The following is a 26,494-nucleotide window of genomic DNA, read 5'->3' as shown; positions in this document are numbered from 1 at the left end:
AATGAGTACTCTGATCACTAGTCATGGCTGCCATGGTCACAGGACGACAGGGTACAGCATGAGTGCGGAGCAACTCCTACATCTCGGCTCCCCTTCCTATGCTGACATGCCACCCTCAACTCCCACAGAACTGTGGGTCCAAAGTTTTGCCATAGCTCCTAAGAACAGAGATCTTTCCTCTGTCTGTAGTCTCTTCTCACCTTCAATTTGCCTTCAATACTATTGCCAGATCTTTCAGAGCAGTGGTTTTGTCTACAGGTGGGTCCTTAAACCAATGCTAGCATAAGAATGGGTCAAATAAAATGAGAAAAGGAGAGCCCTATAATTAATATTTAAATATCAAGGAATGTAATTGGCAATTTTTTTTTTTTTTGAGAATGCTGTCCTTTCTTCTGCTATCCTACCTTTTTTTTGATGGGATAGGGTGATAAAAATGGTTTTTCTTTTATGAAGTAACGGTGAAATAACTTACTTTTACAAAGGTCCCTGTCAAAATTAAAAGTTGGTTTCCTAAATTAAAAAAATATATTATTGGCCTGACTTATTTGGAAATTTGTGAATAGCTGTTTTAAATCATAGCTATGATCACAGATCCTATCAGGCCTCCTGCCCCAACCCCATCTCAATCTAAGAAGGCCAATGCCACCTCCATCTGTGGGAAGCAAGTATCCTCTCCTTATGCCAATAAGGTTCTTCCCCACAGGTTCCCCACAGCAGATCCCCACTGCTCTTGCACCCCCACATGCATTTCCACCCATTTTCCCCTGGACCCTGCACTGTCTCTAAGTCTCCCCCTGTCCACCCTCCCGTTCCTTTAGCTTGTATCACCCCTCAAATTGTCATGTCCTCTCCTGCACACATTTGCCTGCTGCAAATGAGCCGGGCTCTCAAAGCCCACAGGCATGCTGCTTCCTCCACGATGCCCTCCTGATGCCCAGCCATTTGCAGCCCCTTTCTCCCCACAGGGTGTTGGGTCCTCCTGGTGGCATCTAAATTCTGGCTTGTCTGAGCCTGTTGGCACATCTACCGAGAAGGAGGAGGAATGGGCAGTCACTGCAAACAGGGAGGGCTGAACTGGAATCTGCTCGGCACCACGTACCAACTGAGGCAAGTGACCGACCCTGTCTGAGCCTCAGTTTTTTCATTTGTACAATGGAGTATGAAAATGCCCCCCAGGTAATGCACTCACCATGGCACCTTCCAGGGTACCCACTGGGCAAACTTCATAGTTATGGACACCAGGACTCATCCCTCCTGTGTCCCCCCAGTGCCCACTTGGCCTGGCATCCACCCATCCTGGAACCACATCTTGTCATTTCCTGCTCCTCCAGGGGCCGGACTCAACTAGTCCTTGTTGGTGTGGATGTGAGTGTGTTCAACCCCCAAATTGTCTCCGGTTTGCTGGCTTCTAAGAATGCGATGGCAGAATGCTCCTTTCTCGGTGAGTACCCTCTCTCTACCCTTTCCTGGCATTTTCCCCTCCATTCGCCCACCCACTCCCACCTCATGCAAAAGGCCTCCTTTGATTGCTGCCCATTTTCTTTTATTAATTTGAATTTTTTTAAATTTTTAAATTGAAGTATAGTTGACATACAGTTATATTAGTGTCAGGTATACAGCACAATAATTCAAAATTACATACATTACTAAATGCTCACCATATGAAGTAGTTATCACCTGTTACTATACAAAGTTATTACAGGATTATTGAGTATGTTCCCTATGCCGTACCTTCATCCCCCAACTTATTTATTTCATAACTGCAAGTCTGTACCTCTGGATCCCCTTCACCTGTTTTGCCCCTCCTCCCACCCCCTACTCCTCTGGCAACCACTAGTTTGTTCTCTGTATTTATGAATCTATTTTTGTTCTGTTAGCTTTTTCATTTGTTTGATTTTTTTAGATTCCACATACAAATGAAACCATATGGTATTTTTGCCCATTTTCTGAGCTCATTCTCTAGCCTTCCCATTGAGTCTGAGAGCTACCCGATAATTTTTTCAATAAATTATTTTTCTGTTTAAGTTAGTCTGAGTCCATTTCTGTTACTGGTCCCTCAGAACCCTGGCCAACGAACATGGAACAACAATGACTGGCTTGTCGCACTAATGTGGTCAACATTTCACATCCAACTATATTGTCGTGTTCACAAAGTGTAGATGGCTACTACAGGCGGTTCATGAGACAATTTCAGATCCTGAAATACATTTTTATATTTCAATAGTGTAATTGCAGTCTACTTGGAGATGTAATAGGAACAAATATAGCTAGTACATTAAACTTGTGATTTCAAGGATATCGGTGTTCAGGAGGGGTCTAAAATAGGTGATTTCTATTTTTTAAAAGTGTCCATAATATAGTGGCTTATTCCACCCCCTGGGGATAAATACCCCACTGGCCATGTGAGGAAAGGCTCTGCTTTCCATTCACATTGTGAAGGAACCAAATACTTTCATCTTCCTGGACAGTGACGGGCACATGATCAAAGACAGGCCACCTGGGGGTTCCTGCAGATGGCTTTGAACTTGGGGGAGTGGTGCAAAGGCACAGAAACCACTAAGTTGTCCTAATCCCTCACTTTGTGGTGACCGTTTGGGTGACACGAGGCACTGAATGAGCCCCAGAATGTTGAGGTGACTGGTCAGGGTCACAGAGCTGTTGAGGAGCAGAGCTCACTGTGGGTCAAGCCCTCTGTGCCCCCTCCTTCTGGCCTCCAGTGCTCTGCTGACTGCATCCCCCCCAACACACACACACCGGGACGGAGTATCAGATCGGTTCTGGTGAGTCAGTCACCACATGAGCGCCCACACTTGCTGAGTCAAGGTGGAAACCCAAAGGAGTTCGGCCTGTGAGTGAGACGAATGCTGGAGTATCAGCTCGGCCCTCTGCTGCGGGCTCGGGCCCAGCCAAACCTGCAGGGGTGGCCAGGGCAAACACTGCAGAGAGCGCTGGCTGGCCTCCGTCACACAAGGGCCCTTCTGGTGGCTCTGACTCAGTGGATGTGGGAGATGGCAGGGTACAGGGTAGCTTAGCCCCTCAGTATCTCCTTAAGCCTCCCCCCAGCTTGTCCTTGCGGTGCCTGGGATGCTGAAAAGCACATTTCAGCCAGAATTGCTCAGGTGATTTCAAGTCTGCCAACCAGACCCATCTGTGGGAGACCTGAACATGGGGTGCACTATTTGAGGAGAGTCATCCATTCTCTTACTGCAGATGCTTCAAGGGCTCGCTTTCTGGGCCCCAGATTGTGGGTGAGGCTGCCTGTTTCAGGAGCCAAGAGCCATGGCTTCCTCCACTGGGCATCAGCAGTGTGAAGCTGGAGCCAGCAGCCAGGACAACATCTTCCCATTGTGGCAGAGATGCCGGCTTCCCCCGTAAGCCAGTTCTGAAGTGCTCCTCCAGGCAATATTTCTGGGTACCAAGTCTTCAGCCCATTCCTCTGGGCCCCAAGCCAGTGGGTAAGTACCCAGTTCTGAATGTGAAAACATTTCCTGATGGAATCAACTCGAGTATTTTCTGTCACCTGCAACTGAATTCTGACAAATAAGCCAAAATCTCACCACTTCCTCACCTCTGTGCATTAGTATGAGTTCATGACTGTGAAAAACTCTTCTTGCCCTGACAATATGCCTGGGTAACTGCTTTACCTCAACACTTGGCTCAAACATCACCTCCTCCTTGATGCCTCTACTGCCTATTTCCAATCCCTGCTCCTCTTCATTTCCATGCTCTCTTCATCCCTCTCTCTCTCCTTTCCTATTATTCATTCATTCTTTTCTTTCATCTACTCATTTGCCATACAAATTTATTAAACACTTCTTACAAAACAATCACTGCAATACAAAAACGTATAGGACGCAGCCACAGCACAGCCCTTTGGGTACTTACCAGTTAACAATTAACGACAATTAAGATGTGGTCTGGTAAGTGCTATGATGGGGTGTCCCTACGTCCCATAAGCGCATAGGAGAGGGATACAGATTCTGGCCATGGGCTATGCAGAGTTCTCGGAGGGGCTGAGTCCTTAGTTGAGCCCCAGTGAGTAAAATTAGCCAGGGATGTGAAAGAGGGATGACTTTCTAAAGAGAAAGGGCAGCATGTGCCAAGGCAGAACTCGTGAGAGAAGCAGTCCCGGGGGACCCACGTGAGGTTCACAGTGGCTATAACACACTGTGTGTGTGTGCAGGAGCTGTGAGAGCAATTGAGAGACAAGCCGGCGATCAGCCGGGCCCAGGATGTGAGGGATCTTGTCTGTGCCAGCGTCCTGCGGGAACCCTGAAGGAAAGGCAGAGTACCATCCAGATGCAGTGGACCAGGGTTTAGAGCCAAGCAAGATCACACTAGGGAGGCTGGTCCAGAGGCTGATCCAGAGGCCACCCAGCAGCCCCCAGGCGAAGGTCTGAACCAGGGTGATGACCATCGGGATGGACACAAGGCCCTGGAAATATTTAGGAAGTAAATAGGACTTAGTGACTACTGACCATGTAGGTGACCCTTGAATGTGGAGGGTCACCAAGAACCAAAAATATTGTTATATTTTGGCTTAGATCATGGGGGTGACAGTTCATTCATTTATCAATGGGTAACACTGATAGGAGGAACAGGCTGTTTCTGAGGGTGGTGTAGGGAGGAGGTTAGTTCAGCTTTGTCGTGTTGGGCTGGAGATGTAAATGGAGCACCCAGTGGAAGTGTGCTGTTGGTGGCGGGACTTACACACCTGGGTTTTAGAAGAGAAGGATCTGTAAGTGACAGCTGAAGCTTGAGACATGTCTGAAAGGAGGAGTGTGGGGTGAAGGGTAAACTAGCACCAAAACATATTAATTTGTAAAATAATTTCAAAGAAAGATCTGTTCTCCCTGCCGTATTATGAACAACAACCTTGTCATCTTTTGAGGGTTTAGTTTCTACAATAGTACCCTGAATATAGTTCCAGCTCAAAAACCTGAAATAAATGAATCAATAATGAATTAATCTAGTCATTTAAAAAGGAAAGGGGTTTACCTGCAGCTAAAAAATATATCTTCCTCATGATTTCAAGACACACAGGTAAAGAGAGAAAGAGAAAATCTAGGACAGTAGGATTCATGATCAAGGAAAATCAGGCAAGGTGGGATGCCAGTCTGGGCCTGAGTGACATTCCCAATTTTCCAGCAAATCGGGGCATGAGAGGGGACCTTAGGAGCCAGGGCTGGAATGAAGCAGCCTCCCTAGAATCCTCAGCTCTTCATTATCAGCCAGTAACACCCCTTCCCCCTAAGTACTCCTTCTGTTCTTTCTCTAACCTTATGCAGAGATCTATTAAGGAAGTAAGTTTCCTATGTTTACTAAACCCTGGTAAAGTAAGACTTCCTTTTCTTTGCCCTAAAAAAAGTCTCTATAAGCCTCAATGACTGTCATGTCTAAGGGCTAGCCACTTCCCTTTGCTCAAGTTCAAGAACTACATTGCTTCCTGAGCTGCATGCAGACTGTTCTTGCCCTAGAGGCCGCCTCCGACCCCCGCACAGCAGGCCATGGCTGGGTGACCTCGGAGACCTATGTGGCCCACGGGCAGGAATTGCAAGGTATGTCATTGGCCTAGAGGTCAAAAAGGTAGGAGAGGTCATGCACTGGCCACAGCTTTCACAAAAGGTCACAGTGAGAAAGAATTGCTGTGAAAACCCTGGCAGTTATTCTACAAAATCACACGTATTGCAAAAATGGTTTACAAACCCTAATGTGCTTTCCTCCTTCTGCTATTCAGCAAAGCTATTTATTCAAGCAAGCATTAATCCAATAAAATCCACCTAGGTTTACCTTTGATACAACTCCTGCTGCCCCTTCCATTCCCTTTGGGGGACACAAGTTTGACAAATAAGTCCTCACTTCCTCCACATACCCTTCACTCCCCGTCTAATATCCCTATGTTTTTTCCCCCACAGCCTGTATCACGCTCTGAAATTATATTGAATATGTATTTGCTCAAGTGTTTATTTTCTATCTCTAGCCACTGGAATGAAGTTTCTTAATATGTCTTATTCATAGGGACATCCCAATGCCCCAAACAGTATCATACACAGGGCAGGCCCTCAATAATTATTTTTCAAATGAATGAATTTATCTTTCCATTGTCTTTTCTAAATAGGCCCCCAATTCTTGCCTTGACAGAAACCTGGCTGCCCCCTGGGGACCTCACTTTCCCTCCAGCTCTCTCAAGGGGAAAGAGCTCATGCCCCTACACCCAGAATTATTTCAGGGCCAGGGAGTTGGGGCCAATGTTGGGTCACCTCTCCAGTGACATCAGATTGTGATATCTGTAACCTCTGTAAAATGAACACCCGGCAAAAGCAAACAAAGGCCCGGTCCTTTGATGTTTATACCATCCTGTACTTCTCTTTGTAGCTTTCAGCTACTGACCTCCTGCTCTTCCCCTCCATTTGTAAAATATTTGGCTCCAGGAACCAAGTACTCCTCTCTTCACCCTAAACAAGGGACCTTGACACCTGTTTGCATGACCAATGCCATGACCTCTCAGTCCCCTGACTTTCTCCCCTCCAGTGACTCTCACCTCTACTGTCCTTTCTATGTCCTCCCCCAGGGCTACACCCTGTGCCTTGTCATCACTCATAAACTCTTCTGCTCCCCCACCACAGGAGACAGACTTTATGGCCTATTTCTCCCTCCCTCTTCTCTGTTCCTCTCCTTTATCCAGTCCTCTCCTTGTTCCCCACTCTCCCTCTGTTCCTCACTCTCTCTCCATTTTTCCCACTTGCTTATGGATTTCCACTGCTGGAGACCTCCAGTCTTTTGACCTACTCAACTTTACTCTGTCATCTCCTCCTGTTGTTACTCCCTTCCAGCCTCTATGAGGACAATTCGTTAGTCAATATTCCCCACTGGTAAGCCCATTTACTCTCCACTGCACTGCTTCGCAAAGCTCTGGATCTGTCCAAAGTCTGCCCTCTCGGATCCTACACTAAAGCCACTGAGCACCTCAGGAGCAGACAGCACATTTGCACCATGGCACATTGATGGTGCCCAGAACCACCTGGCCTTCATGGCTACTTAGCACCCCTTCCATGTTTCTGTGATTTGCTAGCTGTCCCATTTGCACAGAAAATATCTCAAATCTTCCCTGCTTTCTTCAATCTCCTGCCTTATCTCCTCTTCTTTACTTACAGCAAAATACCAGAACCTGGTAAAAAGAGACTTTCTCAACTCCCCATTCAGCCCACATTAAAAGCTCTTGAATCTTTCTTTATCCTTTCCACTTTCCCTCTCATTCAACAGAAGCAGGAGTCCAAGGATAATCCCTATTCCTTGCTTTGGGTACCATACCATTCAGCATCCTTAAGGTTCCCACACCATCAGTTATTCTGAATCACTGAGTGAGCACCCTGTGCACCTGGCCGCATGCTTGGCATGTATTAGCCTGTGCAATCCTCCCCAGGAGGACACAAACTAGAAGAAAAATGCCCCATGCTCCTACCCCACTAGGATTAGACAAAGTCTTACATAGTCCTTCTTCCATTTCTGCTGGTAAAATTGAGCCCAAAGGCCTGTTGTTTGTTTATCATACAAACAATATCACGCACAGTGTTAGCCTTTGTAGCTAACAGGCAGAAAAGTCTCAGTGATATAGGAGGTGTTCCCTCTCCCTCAGAGCTTCAGCGGGAGAGCTGTTCTACATCATAAACTAGTTCAAAGAATCCTTTTTGAGGGGCATTAAACTGAGAACAGCCACAGGACTATCACTTTCTTTTTCGGTGCATTATGAAGACCTGTATGAATACCCATTACTAACACCCCCCTTTCTATTCTTAATTAAAATAAATACACGCTTGCAAGCATTATTTAAACAAAGGGGGTCTTAGGAATCACCAGAAGCCTTTAGAAGTTGTTAGGTCCTGTAACACTAGCTCTGCAAAAAAGACCTGTCATCTTAATTTGTCCTAATCGGCAGTGTGTTGCTGTTGTGGTTTTAAGACACGCCCACATGTTCTTTGAGAAACCCGCCAACCTTTGAATGCCTGCCGGCCTGGCAGTGCACCTGCAGTGGGTAGGACAGGCGGAAGTGATGCTGGGTGACTTCCCAAGTCAGGCCGTCAGAGGCTGCACAGCTCCCACCCAGCTCTCCCTCTCCATGCATGTGCTCACTCTGGGAACCCAGCCACTGGGCTGTGGAGAAGACCAAGCTGCATGGAGGGGCCATGTGAAGGTGTTCAGGCTCACAGCCCCAGTAAGGTCCCAACAGAGGGCAGTCTCACCCCAGATCCGTGATGGAAGTTGCCCTCAGATGCCTCCAGCTCCCGCCTTTGGAGCCCCTCAGCTGAGGCTGGGTGGATCAGAGACAAGACGGGGCCCTGCTCAACTGCACATTCAAAAGAATCAATATTGCCTCCTTTTTTTTCTAACCACTAAGTTTTGAGACAGCTTATTTCACAATAACAAATAAATGAAATAGTTGCCTTGGAAATAATGCTGAGAGAGCATTTCCATATCTTTAAATGGTAAAAAGACTTAAAAGATTTCTTGTTAAGTCTGAAGGAGGTCACTAGCACTTCTCTGCCAGATGCATCATGGAAAGATAAAGTATAGGGCTGCTACATTTATAATTTTAAAAGTAACTTGAATAGGTCTATGCCATTCACTTTACTCAGATGAGAACTGGTGGAGCAGGCGTTTAAAGTCACATAGATTTACTTCAGAGCCCAGACACCCACAAACATATTACCACGTCCTCACCCTGCTTCTTCCAACCCACCCTTCTCTGTCAGCTCCTCCCTATCAGCTTTCACACTAGTTTAAACCTGTCACATCTTGAAAAATTCTTCCCTTAGCCTTTCATCTCCCTCTAGCTACACCCACTTCTCTCTCTCTCTCCCCTTCACAGCCAAATTATTGAAAAAAGTATCCCTGCTCTCTGCCTATAGTTTCTCACCTTCCACCCACTCCTAAAGGCCCTTCACTTTACTTTTCCCCTAGTTCTGGATTCAATGGAAACTTTTCTCACTTTATCAGACTTGACGGGCCATTAACATTTGACATGTCACCCTGAAGCCTTGTCTTCTCTAGGTTTTGATACTCAGTGTCTCCTGGTCTGCCTTCTACCTCGGAAGGCCTCTCCTTCTTACCCTCCACTGTTTGGGGGTGCTGATCGCATCAGGCCACTACTCTGCTCTAAATCACCCACAGGGGCTCTGTGATGCCCTCTTGTTGAAGATCAGGCATTTCATGCACCTAATGAATTTCACAATCGGATCCCTCTGTTCCCCTGAGCTTACATCCCTCCACTGAAGGCTTATATCCTGGGCGACTCGCAAATACCTCTCTGTCCTGGACCATCTTCTCTCTTAAACTAATCTCCCCCCACCATTTCATTCACCCCACAAGTTCAATTATCTTCTTTATGCTGAAAACTCTGAAATTGGAATCTCCAACCCAAATTGTTCTCTTGAACTCCTGATCTACACACACAACCGCCCACTGAACACCTCTATCTGGATGTTGATACATACCTCAAAAGCTCAGCATAGGCAAAAGCAGAGCTTATCACTTTTCCCCAGAGCTGCCACTTTCCTCTCCATCATTCTCTATGTCAGTGAATAAAACCGCCACCCATCAGTAGAAACATCCATCAGTAGACACGAAAACTAGAAATCTGGTTGTCAACCTCAACATACTCCCTAGTTCTGCATACAATAAATCATCATCTGCCTTCTTGCTATGCCTTAAATCCATCCACTTATCTCAAATTCCCTGTAACCATCATTAGACACTCGTTTCTCAGCTGGACTTGGGCAGGGCAGCCCTGGAGCAGAGAGAGCCACACGAGAGGCTGGCCCACGTCGGTTCTCCAGCCAGCAGCCAGCAGCAGCGGTTTGGGAGTACTGATCGCATCAGGCCGTTCCTCTGCTCTAAATCACCCACAGGGGCTCCGTGATGCCCTCCTGGTGAAGATCAGGCTTTTCGTGCACCTAATGAATTTCACAATCGGATCCCTCTGTTCCCCTGAGCCACCTCTCTTGCCTCACCCCCTATCCCTGTACTCTTTGGTCCAACCACTTGTGGTTCCTTGAAGTCAATTAGCAAAGGACTTCCTTTCCTGATTGTATTCTCATCAGCTAGAAAATCATTAGAAAATGGGCTTTTTTAGGACAAGATACTTTATTAATAATGACCATAACATTGCCATGGTAAATATCCAAGTCTATGATACCACAACACGGGTGGTACCGCTGGAGCCAGGTGGTGTAAAGCCTGCCCACTGACACAAGGCGATCCAGCAGCCTGTGCTCACTTGTGAGCACACAGAAATAAAAGTGCCAAAGCCTCTGCCCCTTAGGAGCCCGCAGACTGGTGCCATGTAAGAACCATGAGAAAGGGGCAAGCTCCACCTATTGCCAATAGGATAGTTAGAATGAGTGGGAATGGGCTCTGCCACACTCATATTCTCTTGTCAGAATCCCTTCAGAACAGGTGCCCGTTCCTTTGGTTAAGTGACTGGCTAGGCCTCGGAAGTGCCATCTACCAGCTACAACAAAAACATATACAAAGACAGCACAATAAGGAGAGACGCCCAGCTCCAGAACAGGAGAGCAGGCAGCACCAGCCTTGAACCCTCACCTGAAAACCATGTCCCTGACCCCCCCACTGGCCAACCCTGGGCAAGGCTCCTTGTGTCCTAGAGGATTCTAGTGAGTTCTCAAACCACCTTCTCTGAACTTCCGCGCTGCTCACCTACTTTGCCTCTCTTGCAGGGTGTGTGGGAGGAAGCAACACTGGCGAGAAGTCTCAGAATAGGATAATTTTCCATGATCTTCTATGACTAACAAGCCTGAGCAAAGAATGACACCCTGATCACACTGTGGCACGTGTTTTTGTATAGGCGACTTATGTTTTGATTCTCAACTTCCTGTTTTAGTTGCTCCCTTTTTGTCATGGAAACATGCACATACGACGCGTCATGTACCCTGACTGGAACCTAATTTCGGTGGGGCTGATCGTGGAGTAACAAAGTTCAGTATACACTGGGCATCATCCCAGTGTTCCCGGTCACCAGGAGGCTTCCTAGACATTCAGGTGCCCGCGCCTAGACACACAATTTTGTGTCAGCCCTTTGAGGCGGGGACCCAGAACTCTGGAATTTTAATTAGCTCCTGGTAGACATGGTCAAGATATTTCGAGAACATCTGGTGTAATGTTGGGAAAAGTATTATGTCCTAGTACACATGCAAAGCTACATATCACCAACAACACTATCAGCATCCTCAGAGTGTGCAATAAGAGGGAGGTAGTTTCGGAGGAGGGTCAGGCTTATTCTGGGATATCTGTGAAGATATTCCTTGATCTTCCTTTCGGTTTACACCTGTGGCTTAGAATCACTCAGAGCCATTCATGCAGCTCACACTATTCACTCAGCACTGAATTCAGGGTTCTGGAGAGCAAGAAAGAAGTAGGAACCTAAGAAGGTTAGGGAGTCAAACCTGACACGTTTCTCCTAGCACAGAATCTAAAGTAGGATTCAGTATACACATGGAAGGGGGGAAACAGGAGGAAACATCGGGAGAGCAGCCCAAGCATTTCCAACATAACAATCCTGTCTGGAGCCCGAGGTCACTTGCTCTGAGGCAGAAGCGATTTCTCTAGTTCAGAACCCATTCCTTGAACCATAGACCCTTTGCTTTCTGATGTCTCTCCTCCAAATGGCTTGGGTCTGTGCCCCTCAAATCTAATGACTTGCCTTAAATCCTGCCCTGACTTCCACCGGTCTGCCTCCCACAGACTAGGACCATGTTCTGGGGAAGTCACATTTCACTTCCTTCTGCAAGGACTTCCAAGGGCTAGCCCTCTCCCTTGGTTCCCAGTTAGCATTCAAACCACCAAGCAAGATGAAGACCATTGAGAGGGTTTGAGCAAGGTTGGCTTTCCCATTTTTCTTAATGGGGCACTGAATGCTGGACCCCCCTCACTTCACGCCCAGCTCTGTGCTTTGACACCAGGGTGCTCAGTAACATTTGATGAGCAAATGAGTGAATGAATAGTTTATTGTCTTACACAGCCCATGTCAGAGTTTGCTGTGAAGGGCAAGGGTACACATCCAAAAATCAGTCTGCCTCCTTTTCCAAGTCTGCATAGTGATATGGGGATGAATCCTTTGCAGCACTTCCCATCAGAAGGTAGTCCATTTCTCCAACCACATCCCCCTGCTTCTGGGACTTGCTTTGCCCAATAGTATATGGCAAGGTGGGTTCTGGGGCTCTGAGTTCTGAGGCCCCTTGGGAATTTGCAGCTTCTCCTTTCCCTTTTGAACAGCTGCCCTTAGATTGCCTCACAGGGACCTTGCTCTAACGTAAAGGAGGACAAGTCCTACGGAGGAGGGCCAAGGCCCCCAACCAACAATGAGCATCAACCCCCAGCCATGTAGGTGAGACCATCTTGGACCTTCTAGGCCAGCTGACCCTCAGCCCAGTGTGTGTGAACCCAGGAAAAACCAGCAGAGGAATCACCAGCCAACACACAGAAGTAATGTGAAATAATAAATTGTTTCTGTTTTAAGTTGCTAAGTTTTGGATTCATTGTCACACAATAATAGGCAACTGAGATATATGCAAAATGCTTCAGACATTGGCTGGGAGCTTTGAGAAACCATCCACCACACCAGCTCTCCTTCCGGGCACTTGACCCTTTCTCCACTGCTCCCACCCACTGCCACAGTCCTTCCTGGCAAATCCCAACATTTTCCTGGTGCTATTCTCCATAGGGTCTGAGCTCCAAATTGGCCCATTGCAGGAATCCAACTTGAGTTTCCTGGGACTAAGCCCCACAGTGATCCAGCTAACCAACACACCCCCAGCTTACTTGTGCATCGATGCCTGTGTTCATTCAGCAAATGTTGCTGAATGCCTGACACATGCCCTAAATGCTTTTTTTTTTTTGAGAGGGCATCTCTCATATTTATTGATCAAATGGTTGTTAACAACAATAAAATTCAGTATAGGGGGGTCAATGCTCAATGTACAATCATTAATCCATCTCAAGCCTAATTCTCGTCAGTCTCCAATCTTCTGAAGCATAACGAACAAGTTCTTACATGGTGAACGAATTCTTACAGAGTGAATAAATTCTTACATGGTGAACAGTACAAGGGCATTCATCACAGAAACTTTCGGTTTTGATCATGCAATATGACCTATAAACCATCAGGTCAAATATGAATATTCATTTGATTTTTGTACTTGATTTATATGTTGATCCCACATTTCTCCTATTATTATTATTATTTTTATTTTTAATAAAATGCTGAAGTGGTAGGTAGATGCAAGATAAAGGTAGAAAACATAGTTTAGTGCTGTAAGAAGGCAAATGTAGATGATCAGATGATCAGGTGTGTGCCTATGGACTAAGTATTAATCCAGGCTAGACAAGGGCAGCAAGACATCCACGGATGCAGAAGATTTCTCTCAAAGCAGGGGGGGTGAGGTTCTGAGCCTCACCTCTGTTGATCCCCAAATTCTCACCTGATGGCCCCCCTGCGACTGTGCCTGTCTTAGGTTGTTCCTCCCTTGAGGAATCTTACCCGTCTCTGGCTAACCAGTCATCTTCCGGGGCCATACAGGGAAATGTAAAGTTGGTAAGTGAGAGAGAAGCCATATTGTTTGCAAAGGTTAGCTTTTTACTTCTTTGCAGATTTATGCCCTGTGGCTTCTATGCCCAGCACTTGTCTCGAGGTATCTTTACCACCTGGAGGAATTATGATACTCGGTAAATTCGATATGAGGCACGAATTCTATTTAAGGTTTGTAATTAGGAAGGAAGAAGAAAAGCTATAGATGTAGCATATGAAGGAAACATGGGAGGATTGATTATTTCTTTGACATATCTTCTTGTAGAGTACCTTAAGTATGTATAGGTTTTAAACTACTAACTAATTTGCACACACATATTAACATAATAGGAATACGGTGACATAAACAAAGCAAATCTATAATTATCAGCCATCTCCAGTGAAGCCAAGAAAACCATTTAGGCACCCTAGGCATTTGTGAAAATTTATCTATGATATGATGGATATTTTCCAACTGTACTTGAACCATCAGACAAATTAAAGCAGCCCATTTCTGGGATCTGTTCACATCCCATATGTTCTTTTAACCATAGATAGTCTATAGTCATGAGATTTTGGGGTGCTACAACTTGCACCCCTCCCAACCCCTGGTTGAGTTCCAACAGTACAGATCCAGTCAAATTCGTTGTCTCACTGTATGCACATGCCAGCCTAGACATCTCCCTCCTCCTTCTTATGGCAAGTCCAGGAGACGGTGGGCTGGATGCAGCCACAACCGCAGCATCGTCCGGATCCCTGTGGAGGCTTTTTGATGATCATCCCCTGGCACGAGTCCTCCAGAGAGTGCTGATGCCGGAAGCTCCTCCTCATATCGTATCTTAGTTCATTTTCTGGGTATCCAAGCTAGGCCTTGATCTTCTGCGTAGAAACAAACAGACCCTTTGCCCACACTTTGACATGCCCTCTATACCACTGTGCAGAACTCATTGGAGGTCAGCACACAGGAACTGCTTTTTTTTTTTTTTTTTTTTTTTTAATTAAGAGAAAGGAATATTATCAGCAAAGAGTACCTCCATAGCTGATCATCTGACACCCTTTAAGTGATCAACATTAAGGATATTTAAAGCATGCGTTGATCTTTGATTTACCAATAGTTTTATCCTGTTAAGGAGTAATCCCCCTTTTCTTTCTTTCTTTCTTTTTTTTTTTTTTAAGTTTTTAATCTACACTTACCTGAAGAATACTATGTTTACTATGCTCTCCCCTATATCAGGTCCCCCCTAACAACCACATTACGGTTACTGTCCATCAGCTTAGCAAAATGTGGTAGAGTCACTACTTGTCCTCTCTGTGTTGTGCAGCCCACCCTCCCCTTTCTCCCTCCCCCCCATGCATGCTAATCTTAATACCCCCCTTCTTCTCCCCCCCCCTTATCCCTCCCTGCCCACCCATCCTCCCCAGTTCCTTTCCCTTTGGTACCTGTTAGTCCATTTTTGGGTTCTGTAATTCTGCTGCTGTTTTGTTCCTTCAGTTTTTCCTTTGTTCCTATACTCCTCAGATGAGTGAAATCATTTGGTATTTCTCTTTCTCCGCTTGGCTTATTTCACTGAGCATAATACTCTCCAGCTCCATCCATGTTGCTGCAAATGGTTGGATTTTTCCACTTCTTATGGCTGAGTAGTATTCCATTGTGTATATGTACCACATCTTCTTTATCCATTCATCTACAGATGGACATTTAGGTTGCTTCCAATTCTTGGCTATTGTAAATAGTGCTGCGATAAACATAGGAGTGCATCTGTCTTTCTCAAACTTGATTGCTGCGTTCTTAGGGTAAATTCCTAGGAGTGGAATTCCTGGGTCAAATGGTAGGTCTGTTTTGAGCATTTTGATGCACCTCCATACTGCTTTCCACAATGGTTGAACTAATTTACATTCCCACCAGCAGTGTAGGAGGGTTCCCCTTTCTCCACAGCCTCGCCAACATTTGTTGTTGTTTGTCTTTTGGATGGCAGCTATCCTTACTGGTGTGAGGTGATACCTCATTGTAGTTTTAATTTGCATTTCTCTGATAATTAGCGATGTGGAGCATCTTTTCATGTGTCTCTTGGCCATCTGTATTTCTTTTTTGGAGAACTGTCTGTTCAGTTCCTCTGCCCATTTTTTAATTGGGTTATTTGTTTTTTGTTTGTTGAGGCGTGTGAGCTCTTTATATATTCTGGACGTCAAGCCTTTATCAGATCTGTCATTTTCAAATATATTCTCCCATACTGTAGGGTTCCTTTTTGTTCTATTGATGGTGTCTTTCGCTGTACAGAAGCTTTTCAGCTTAATGTAGTCCCACTTGCTCATTTTTGCTGTTGTTTTCCTTGCCCGGGGAGATATGTTCAAGAAGAGATCACTCATGTTTATGTCTAAGAGGTTTTTGCCTATGTTTTTTTCCAAGAGTTTAATGGTTTCGTGACTTACATTCAGGTCTTTGATCCATTTTGAGTTTACCTTTGTATATGGGGTTAGACAATGGTCCAGTTTCATTCTCCTACATGTAGCTGTCCAGTTTTGCCAGCACCATCTGTTGAAGAGACTGTCATTTTGCCATTGTATGTCCATGGCTCCTTTATCAAATATTAATTGACCATATATGTTTGGGTTAATTTCTGGGGTCTCTAATCTGTTCCACTGGTCTGTGGCTCTGTTCTTGTGCCAGTACCAAATTGTCTTGATTACTATGGCTTTGTAGTAGAGCTTGAAGTTGGGGAGTGAGATCCCCCCTACTTTATTCTTCTTTTTCAGGATTGCTTTGGCTATTCGGGGTCTTTGGTGTTTCCATATGAATTTTTGAATTATTTGTTCCAATTCATTGAAGAATGTTGCTGGTAATTTGAGAGGGATTGCATCAAATTTGTATATTGCTTTCGGCAGGATGGCCATTTTGACGATATTAATTCTTCCTAGCCATGAGCATGGGATGAGTTTCCATTTATTAGTGTCCCCTTTAATTTCTCTTAAGAGTGACTTGTAGTTTTCAGAGTATAAGTCTTTCACTTCCTTGGTTAGGTTTATTCCTAGGTATTTTATTCTTTTTGATGCAATGGTGAATGGAATTGTTTTCCTGATTTCTCTTTCTATTGATTCGTTGTTAGTGTATAGGAAAGCTACAGATTTCTGTGTGTTGATTTTGTATCCTGCAACTTTGCTGTATTCCGATATCAGTTCTAGTAGTTTTGGAGTGGAGTCTTTAGGGTTTTTTATGTACAGTATCATATCATCTGCAAATAGTGACAGTTTAACTTCTTCTTTACCAATCTGGATTCCTTGTATTTCTTTGTTTTGTCTGATTGCCGTGGCTAGGACCTCCAGTACTATGTTAAATAACAGTGGGGAGAGTGGGCATCCCTGTCTGGTTCCCGATCTCAGTGGAAATGCTTTCAGCTTCTCGCTGTTCAGTATAATGCTGGCTGTGGGTTTATCATATATGGCCTTTATTATGTTGAGGTACTTGCCCTCTATTCCCATTTTGCTGAGAGTTTTTATCATGAATGGATGTTGAATTTTGTCAAATGCTTTTTCAGCATCTATGGAGATGATCATGTGGTTTTTGTCTTTCTTTTTGTTGATGTGGTGGATGATGTTGATGGATTTTCGAATGTTGTACCATCCTTGCATCCCTGGGATGAACCCCACTTGGTCCTGGTGTATGATCCTTTTGATATACTGTTGAATTCTGTTTGCTAGTATTTTATTGAGTATTTTTGCATCTACATTCATCAGGGATATTGGTCTGTAATTTTCTTTTTTGGTGGGGTCTTTTCCTGGTTTTGGTATTAGGGTGATGTTGGCTTCATAGAATGAGTTTGGGAGTATTCCCTCTTCTTCTATTTTGTGGAACACTTTAAGGAGAATGGGTATTATGTCTTCTCTGTGTGTCTGATAAAATTCCGAGGTAAATCCGTCTGGCCCCGGGGTTTTGTTCTTGGGTAGTTTTTTGATTACTGTTTCAATTTCTTTGCTTGTAATTGGTTTGTTTAACTTTTGTGTTTCTTCCTTGGTCAGTCTTGGGAGGTTGTATTTTTCTAGGAAGTTGTCCATTTCTTCTAGGTTTTCCAGCTTGTTGGCATATAGGTTTTCATAGTAGTCTTTAATAATTCTTTGTATTTCTGTGGAGTCTGTCGTGATTTTTCCATTCTCATTTCTGATTATGTTGATTTGTGTTGACTCTCTTTTTCTCTTAATAAGTTGGGCTAGAGGCTTATCTATTTTGTTTATTTTCTCAAAGAACCAGCTCTTGGTTTCGTTGATTTTTGCTATTGTTTTATTCTTCTCAATTTTGTTTATTTCTTCTCTGATCTTTATTATGTCCCTCCTTCTGCTGACTTTAGGCCTCATTTGTTCTTCTTTTTCCAGTTTTAATAATTGTGATGTTAGACTATTCATTTGGGATTGTTCTTCCTTCTTCAAGTGTGCCTGGATTGCTATATACTTTCCTCTTAAGACTGCTTTCGCTGCATCCCACAGAAGTTGGGGCTTAGTGTTGTTGTTGTCATTTGTTTCTATATATTCCTTGATCTCTATTTTGATTTGTTCATTGATCCATTGATTATTTAGTAGCATGTTGTTAAGCCTCCATGTGTTTGTGAGCCTTTTTGTTTTCTTTGTAGAATTTATTTCTACTTTCATACCTTTGTGGTCTGAAAAATTGGTTGGTAGAATTTCAATATTGTGGAATTTACTGAGGCTCTTTTTGTGAGCTAGTATGTGGTCTATTCTGGAGAATGTTCCATGTGCACTTGAGAAGAATGTATATCCTGTTGCTTTTGGATGTAGAGTTCTATAGATGTCTATTAGGTCCATCTGTTCTAGTGTGTTGTTCAGTGCCTGTGTGTCTTTACTTATTTTCTGCCCGGTGGATCTATCCTTTGGGGTGAGTGGTGTGTTGAAGTCCCCTACAATGAATGCATTGCAGTCTATTTCCCTCTTTAGTTCTGTTAGTATTTGCTTCACATATGCTGGTGCTCCTGTATTGGGTGCATATATATTTAGAATGGTTATATCCTCTTGTTGGACTGAGCCCTTTATCATTATGTAGTGGCCTTCTTTATCTCTTGTTACTTTCTTTGTTTTGAAGTCTATTTTGTCTGATATTAGTACTGCAACCCCTGCTTTCTTCTCACTGTTGTTTGCCTGACATATGTTTTTCCATCCCTTGACTTTTAGTCTATGCTTATCTTTGGGTTTAAGGTGAGTTTCTTGTAAGCAGCATATAGATGGGTCTTGCTTTTTTATCCATTCTATTACTCTATGTCTTTTGATTGGTGCATTAAGTCCATTTACATTTAGGGTGACTATTGAAAGATATGTACTTATTGCCATTGCAGGCTTTAGATTCGTGGTTACCAAAGGTTCAAGGTTAGCTACTTTAGTATCTTACTGCCTAACTTAGCTCGCTTATTGAGCTGTTATATACACTGTCTGGAGATTCTTTTCTTCTCTCCCTTCTTATTCCTCCTCCTCCATTCTTCATATGTTGTGTGTTTTGTTCTGTGCTCTTTTTAGGGGTGCTCCCATCTAGAGCAGTCCCTGTAGGATGCCCTGTAGAGGTGGTTTGTGGGAAGCAAATTCCCTCAGCTTTTGCTTGTCTGGGAATTGTTTGATCCCACCATCATATTTAAATGATAGTCGTGCTGGATACAGTATCCTTGGTTCAAGGCCCTTCTGTTTCATTGCATTAAGTATATCATGCCATTCTCTTCTGGCCTGTAGGGTTTCTGTCGAGAAGTCTGATGTTAGCCTGATTGGTTTTCCTTTATAGGTGACCTTTTTCTCTCTAGCTGCCTTTAAAACTCTTTCCTTGTCCTTGATCCTTGCCATTTTAATTATTATGTGTCTTGGTGTTGTCCTCCTTGGATCCTTTCTGTTGGGGGTTCTGTATAATTCCATGGTCTGTTCGATTATTTCCTCCCCCAGTTTGGGGAAGTTTTCAGCAATTATTTCTTCAAAGACACTTTCTATCCCTTTTCCTCTTTCTTCCTCTTCTGGTATCCCTATAATACGAATGTTTTTCCTTTTGTATTGGTCACATATTTCTCTTAGTGTTGTTTCATTCCTGGAGATCCTTTTATCTCTCTCTATGTCAGCTTCTATACGTTCCTGTTCTCTGGCTTCTATTCCTTCAATGGCCTCTTGCATCTTATCCATTCTGCTTATAAATCCTTCCAGGGATTGTTTCACTTCTGTGATCTCTTTCCTGACATCTGTGATCTCCTTCCGGACTTCATCCCACTGCTCTTGCATTTTTCTCTGCATCTCATCCCACTGCTCTTGCATTTTTCTCTGCATCTCATCCCATTGCTCTTGCATTTTTCTCTGCATCTCTGTCAGCATGTTCATGATTTTTATTTTGAATTCTTTTTCAGGAGGACTAGTTAGGTCTGTCTCCTTCTCAGGTGTTGTCTCTGTGATCTTTGTCTGCCTGTAGTTTTGCCTTTTCATGGTGATAGAGATAGTTTGCAGAGCTGGTACAAGTGACCGCTGGAAGAGCTTCCCTTCTTGTTGGTTTGTAGCCTTTTCCTGGGAGAATAGCGACCTCTAGTGGCTTGTGCTGGGCAGCTGTGCGCAGACAGGGCTTCTGCTTCCTGCCCAGTTGCTTTGGGGTTTATCTCCGCTGTTGCTGTGGGCTTGGCCTGGCTGGGGCTCTTCCTCCAAAATGGTGGAGCCCCGTTGGAGGGGGAGCAGCCAGGAGACTATTTATCTCCGTAAGGGGTCTCTGTGCTCCCTGCTGCCCAGGGGGTTAGAGTGCCCAGAGATCCCCAGATTCCCTGCTTCTGGTCTAAGTGACCTGTCCTGCCCCTTTAAGATTTCCAAAAAGCACTCCCCTTCACAAGGCGCTGGGTTCTTGCAGGTGTGGATGTGGTCTGGATGTTGTCCCGTGTCCTGTGGTCTCTATTTTAGGAAGATTTTTCTTTGTTATATTTTCATAGCTCTATGTGTTTTGGGGAGGAGATTTCCACTGCTCTACTCACGCCGCCATCTTCCCTAAATGCTTTTATGTGCTCATGATATATAAACAAGCAAAATGGACAGAAACCTCTGCCCTGTGGAAGTTGCACCCTAGTGAAGGGAGAAGGGGAAGTACCATAAGTAAAAACCAAATCATAGAGTGTGTTAGAAGATATTAACACTACCAGGGACTCAGGAGTACTGAGATTCAGCAAGGGGTGCATGTTGCAAGTTTAAATGAAGTAATCAGAGTAGGCCCCATTGAGGAAGTGAGACAACCAATCAGAAGGCTAGTGCAAAGGCCCGGGGGTGGCATCATCTCTGGAGAACAGTCAGGAGCCTGGTATGGCTGAAGTGGAGACAGTGAACAGGAAGAGGTGTGTAGGAAAATAAATCAGAGAGAATTGTGTTAGGGTTCTCTAGAGAAACAGAACCAGCAGGAGACAGATAGATGGATAGATAGATAGGTAGGTAGATAGAGATTTATTACAGAAATTGGCTCACATTATTACAGAAGCAAAGAAGTCCACAGTCTGCCATCTGCAGGCTGGAGGACCAAGAAAGCTGGTGGTAAAATCCAGTCTGGGTCCAAAGGCCTGAGAACCACGGAGGGACACCTCTGCTATATGTCTGGTGTCTAAAGGCTGTAGAATAAGAATCTCTGATGTCCAAAGGCAGAAGAAGGATGTCCTAGATCAAGAAAAGAGAAAACACCCTTTCCCTGCCTTTTTGCTCCATTTCGGCCTTCAGTGGGTTAGAAGATGAAGCCCACCTGCATTAGTGAGGACATTTTACTTACTTATTTTACCATCTCAAATGTTGATGTCTTCCAGAAACACCCTCACAAACATGTTCAGAAATAATGTGTTAACAGTTATCTAGGCATCCCTTAGTCCAGTCAACACATAAAATTAATCATCACAGTAACCCGTTTTCCCCATAAACCCATGAGCATTCATTGGAATAGTGTTCCCTAGAACCAGTCTGGAAAATACTTAGCTAGGAGATAGTGGAGTGTCCAGTCCTCTAAGCAGACAGTCCCGTGACCAGGGCTAGTTTCTGTATGTTGGGTCCTTTGGCTATGGACTCTTGGAAGGTGTCAGTGGGCAGTGTCCCAGTGGAGAAGAGACTCTGCTGAAACTGCAGGCTCCCAGCCTCCTGTGCCTTCTGTGCCTTCTGACCCTGTGACCGTGGCCACGGGAGAGGATGATTCACTGTGGCACCTGTCCCAGGGAGAAGTGGTCAGGCACCCAGGTTCTGCTCCTTCACACATATGATAAATCCTCAAAGTGAGTTTGTCTTTAATATTTATCTTCCCTCCTAGGCTCCAAGGTCCTAGAGAGCATGACCCTCATGTCAAGGTGGTGTAGGAAATAGGAAACGTCATCTGAATGAAGGAGCACACAGAGCTTTGTGGAGCCTTCACAGGATTGGGAGCCGCACTCACATCCACTTGTGAAGGATGCAGCTATTGTAAGCAAGGCCAAGACTTGGAGCACAGAGGCAGTCGGTGGCTACTAAATACGGAGAAACTAAACGTATTGTCACACCCTCTGGTCCCTAGAAGGCAGTGCAGAAGCTGAGCCTTGTCGCCACCTGCAGCCCAAAGCCCTCACTGCAAGCTCTGGACTGGGGACCAGATACTGGATGGCCTGGAGTTCACTCCATTTTAGAGGCAGAGATTGGAATTTCGCTTCGGGGAGAAGCAGACTCTTTGTTTTGCTAGAATCACTAGAGAACCCTTTCAGTCACTCAAATGTCAAATCCAACCGGAAATGTCATTAGATAACTCAAATGCCAGTGATTCTGGGCAAGATGCTAACTTTTCTCATTTTGTCAATTTCTGTGATGTCCATTTATGAAATGGTTGTATGCTTTAGCAGAATGATATCCAGGAAATTTGGTTCCCATTAGAGGTTTTTTTCCTTACTTTTATTGTCCTCCCTGACTGTAGGTTTAGATGTCCTTAGAACGGCCATGTGTCATGTGCCCTGTGGAGTTTTGTGTCCACATTTGAGCAGTTGCTTGTAGGGGCTACAGTAAAGTGCAGGTGTGGGATTGCGAGATGAAAATTTGGGTCAAAAGGGAAGCATGACAAGATTTTGAGTCAGGTTGGAATAACACCTGGGTTTCAGGAGACCCAGAACACATCACCTTCTCCTAAAAAGTTGCTCCAGAGCTTTTTGGAATAAACACAAGGCCCTCTATTCATCACCACTGCATATGTCTGGAGCCTCTGTGGACACACACAGAGCGCACACACACACACACATGCACACATGTGGACACAGGTTCATGCATGCACACAGGCACACCACACATGCATGTGCACACATACATGCTTACGAACACACACCTGCATGTGTGCGCTGACACAAAAACAGGCAGCCACCGTTGAAATCTCCTTCAGTTCTCTGTGGGGCTGTCTCTTTTGCCTGGAACATCCTGACCTGCCCCCACACCCCCACACCCCTCATCTGCTGCATGCCTTATGCGCTCCTCTAAATCCTTTCCTGACCCCGGCAGGTGGCACCACCTCCGCACCTCACCAGCCCAGCTCCAGGCACTGCCTGAATGAGAGGTTGTTACCACACTGTATCCCAGTCACCTGTTTACTAGGCCTGGGCCAGACCTACCGGTTCACCCTGAGATGTAAGCAGTGGATAAGCCCTAAAGTGTGCCTTTCCCATGAATTTTCGTAATGATAGTTCTGATTGGCTGGCTGGGGAATGAAGCCTTGGGTGTGAGCTCCAGGGAGAAGGAAGAACTTTCCTGGCCTCTCTGAACTGCACCTCACAGAAGCTACTTCCATTTCTTATTCTGAAATCTCCAGTGCAGGAACTGTCCATCATTATTTCTACCAGAGTACTGCAGAATTTCAGCCTAAGCTCACCTCCTAACCCTCTCCTAGCTTCCCCCAGCCCCACTCCCCTCCCTCTCTCCTGTTTGAATGCACCAAGCCCCTTCTGTCTTGAGGCCTGGGCATTTGCTCTCCCTCTGCCTGGATGGCTTCTAGCCCCACTCGTCCTGTCCCTCAGCTTCAGCTCAAATGCCGCCTCCTCAGAAAAGTCCTAGACTGCTCCCCTGACCGCTCTCTGTAATGTTACTGTTGAATACCAATCACCTTCACCCTCTACCATACAAATTGCTCTTGCTTGTTTGTTTACTTGTTTAGTGTTTCTCCCACTCAATTATCAGCTCCTAGGAAGCTTGGTTTTGTTTGCCATTCTGGCCCCAGCCCCTAGAATAAGAGTAGAATAAAAATTTGTGGAATGACATTGTTGGGAGATGGGCCAGGTTTTTTTCTTGAGCACCAGTGGGTCCAGCCCATGTGTCCTTCAGCAAGTTAGCTCAGTCCTTTGAGTATAGGTCCTCGTCTGTCACATGGGGTAACGGCGCATGCCTTGCAGGGTCATCCTGAAGGTGAACAGACACTTTTCTTAAATGCCCTGGCCCAGGTCCATGTTGAATGGATGCTGAATGACAGTACAGGAGGAAGAGCACCAGCTCCCACTGCTCAGAGGCCAGTCAAACCCTCTGTGTAATGGAGAGGGATTTGGGATCTCAGGTGAGTCCCAACCCGGTGTTGCCAGCTGTAACAAGTCACCTCAGCTCCTGAGTCCCACTGTGCCCTTAAGTGCAACCCATCCGGTTCACCCTGCCTCTGCCTCACCGCTCCTCCCTGCTCTGACGTGTCGAAACTCACCATTAATAGTACTGATCAATAGGTCAAATAACCGATTCACTGCAAAATATATGATAGGAAAATTTTAAGACATAACTAACACTAAAATTGTAAGCCACTCAAAGCATCATCTGTGGACAGAAGAGGAGAGCCAGGTTCTGCCCAGAGCTTCTTGGCTGTTTCTAGAAGCTCTGGAGCCAATGCACTCAGGGAGGTGAGGCCACCTTCCCAGAAGAACTCATCAAGCTACCCATGGCCTGGCAGTAAACATGGTACATAGGGGCCTGTGGCACTGGTTTCCTACAGCTGCTGGAACAAATGGCCACAGACTCAGTGGCTTGAAACAATAAAACATTTATTGTCCTGAGTTCCAGGGGTCAGATGTCTGACTTGGGTTTTCACTGGACTGAAATCAAGGTGTCAGCAGGCCTGTGTTTCTCCTCGACCATCCAGAGGAGAATCTATTCCCCAGCCTTTTCCAGTTTCTAGACACTCCTTGTGTTTGTTGGCTGTAGCCCCCTTCTTCCACCTTCAGAATTAGCAGCACGGAGTCTTCCAGTATCTCAACTCTTATGGGGACCCCAACGGTTAGCTGGGCCCACTGAGATAATCCAGGATGGTTCCCCCACCCCAAGATTCTTAGCTTAATCACATTTGCAAAGTCCCTTTTGCCTTCCTTGAAGAATAAAAGATTCTGGGGGTTGGGGTGTGGGCATCTTTGGGGGCCATTCTTCTACCTGCCATAGCCCTGAGCAGGTTGAGCTTGGCTTGGGGCCACCAGCCTGGAACCCAGCTTCCCGCCTCCTCTATAGACTCTGTTCAAAGTAGAACTCCATGTGGGCCGAGGGCTCACTCTCCTTGGCGAGTCGTACCAGTTGCTGGGGCTCAGCTGGGCCACAGAGAAACCAGCCAGGCCAGGCAGCAGCCTCGAGCCTGAAGGCCGAGCCCCAGCTCCTCTGGAAGAAGGTGAAGCGTGTAGTCTGCTCGCCACCCTTGTACAGGTCCTCAATGTTCACATCCTGAGGGGCAAGGCAGCAGCTGCAGGCAAGCCTGCGGATGGAGATGGCAGCCCTAGAAGCTGCTGGGGCATGACAGGGAGGCCCTTAGCCAGGGACCTGCCTCCTGCAGGTTCTGGGGAGGCAAGGGTCATGGCGCTGGGCACAGAGGGAGACGGTGAATGCCTGAGGAGGCCATGTGGGCCTGGCTGGGAATCCACCCCCTGGGCAGAGATGCCGGAGCATCCTGGAAGCCAGGTCAGGTCTGCAGGGTGCCCCAGAATGGCCTCTCACCTCCAGCTGCAGGGAAGGCCCCTCTCCTGTCTCCACACACGCCAGGCAGCGACTGCCTCCCTGGGCCCCTAGGAAGATGGGGACCTTGAAGCGGTCCAGGCCTCTGTTGGGAAGTACACAGATCTTCTCTGGGAGGCAAGAGAGAAGAGAGCCAGGAGGTGAGAGGACCCCAGTCTGCAAGCTCAGCGAGCTCAGCGTGGGCAGGAGGAGCTGGGACACCTGTAGGCGTCATGACCACCTCACTAGGACAGGCCTTCGCTGCTCCCTGCCACTTGGCACTGTCTCCAGAGGCTGGAGGAAGGGAAGGGCCTGTGGTGCACGGTGCATGGCTGTTTCATGGGGCAGAGGCCCCAGGTGCTCACCTGCACTGCAGCTGTCCGCCTCGGGGTCTCCCACCAGGAGCTGGCCATCTCTCACGTATAGGGCCCTCTGATCTGCACCCTTGACTCTAGGACAGAATGGCAGGGCTGACGGCCACTCTTCTCAGGCACCACGAGCCCCAAGCCCTTCCGCCCCCATGCTCCGCATCAACACATGGAGCATGTGGGGGTTCTTTTCCCTTCCATGGGTGAGGGGTAGGGGCACTATTTCACCCCCAGGCAGGGGAAGACCAGCTCACCCTCCAGGTGAGGAAGGACTCTAGAGGCTGGTGAGTTTCCAAGGCTGCGCCCCCACCTCCCTTCCACAGGCTGTGGCTCTGTCCCTTCTCCCTCAGGAAAGCGAGGGGGCCAGGGCTTTCTCACTGAGGGCAGGGAGAGGTTCCTGATCATGCCAGCTCTTTTCCATGCCCATCCTGAGAAATTACGTACTGAGGCTCAGATGCCTCTGGGAGGCAGTGAAACTTCACCCAGCTTTTCTGGGCCCACCCCAATTTTTCATAGACGTTTGCTGTCTTAAGTAAAGGGATCAATTGAGTGTAGGATGAGATGAAGTGTGATTTGCTTTTCAGACCACACCTAAAGGCTTTGTGTGGAAGAAAATACA

General features: G+C 46.0%; 1 protein-coding gene across 5 annotated transcripts in view; it reads right to left on the bottom strand.

Annotated features, from left to right (window-relative positions):
* LOC108399293 (interleukin 1 family member 10) overlaps positions 1-26,494 on the bottom strand; it is a 57,730-nt gene that overhangs the window by 25,145 nt on the left and 6,091 nt on the right. The window contains exons 4-6 of one of the 5 annotated variants that reach the window (XM_073241117.1): positions 25,873-25,958; positions 25,511-25,578; positions 24,560-25,302 (exon numbers count right to left, since the gene is read on the bottom strand). The exons of 1 other annotated variant lie outside the window; for it this stretch is intronic. In XM_073241117.1, the coding sequence (XP_073097218.1) occupies positions 25,028-25,302; positions 25,511-25,578; positions 25,873-25,958 (429 nt within the window). In that variant the 3' untranslated portion in view covers positions 24,560-25,027. Of the gene's footprint in view, positions 1-24,559; positions 25,303-25,510; positions 25,639-25,872; positions 25,959-26,494 lie in introns of those variants that run through there. 3 more of the 5 variants (XM_037011987.2, XM_037011988.2, XM_073241126.1) reach the window with 3 other exon arrangements.

This window comes from Manis javanica, chromosome 1 (assembly GCF_040802235.1).
Source record: "Manis javanica isolate MJ-LG chromosome 1, MJ_LKY, whole genome shotgun sequence".
Lineage (NCBI taxonomy): Eukaryota > Metazoa > Chordata > Mammalia > Pholidota > Manidae > Manis > Manis javanica.
The sequence above is the reverse complement of the archived record's forward strand: the minus strand, read 5'-3'. Positions and strand labels throughout refer to the sequence as shown.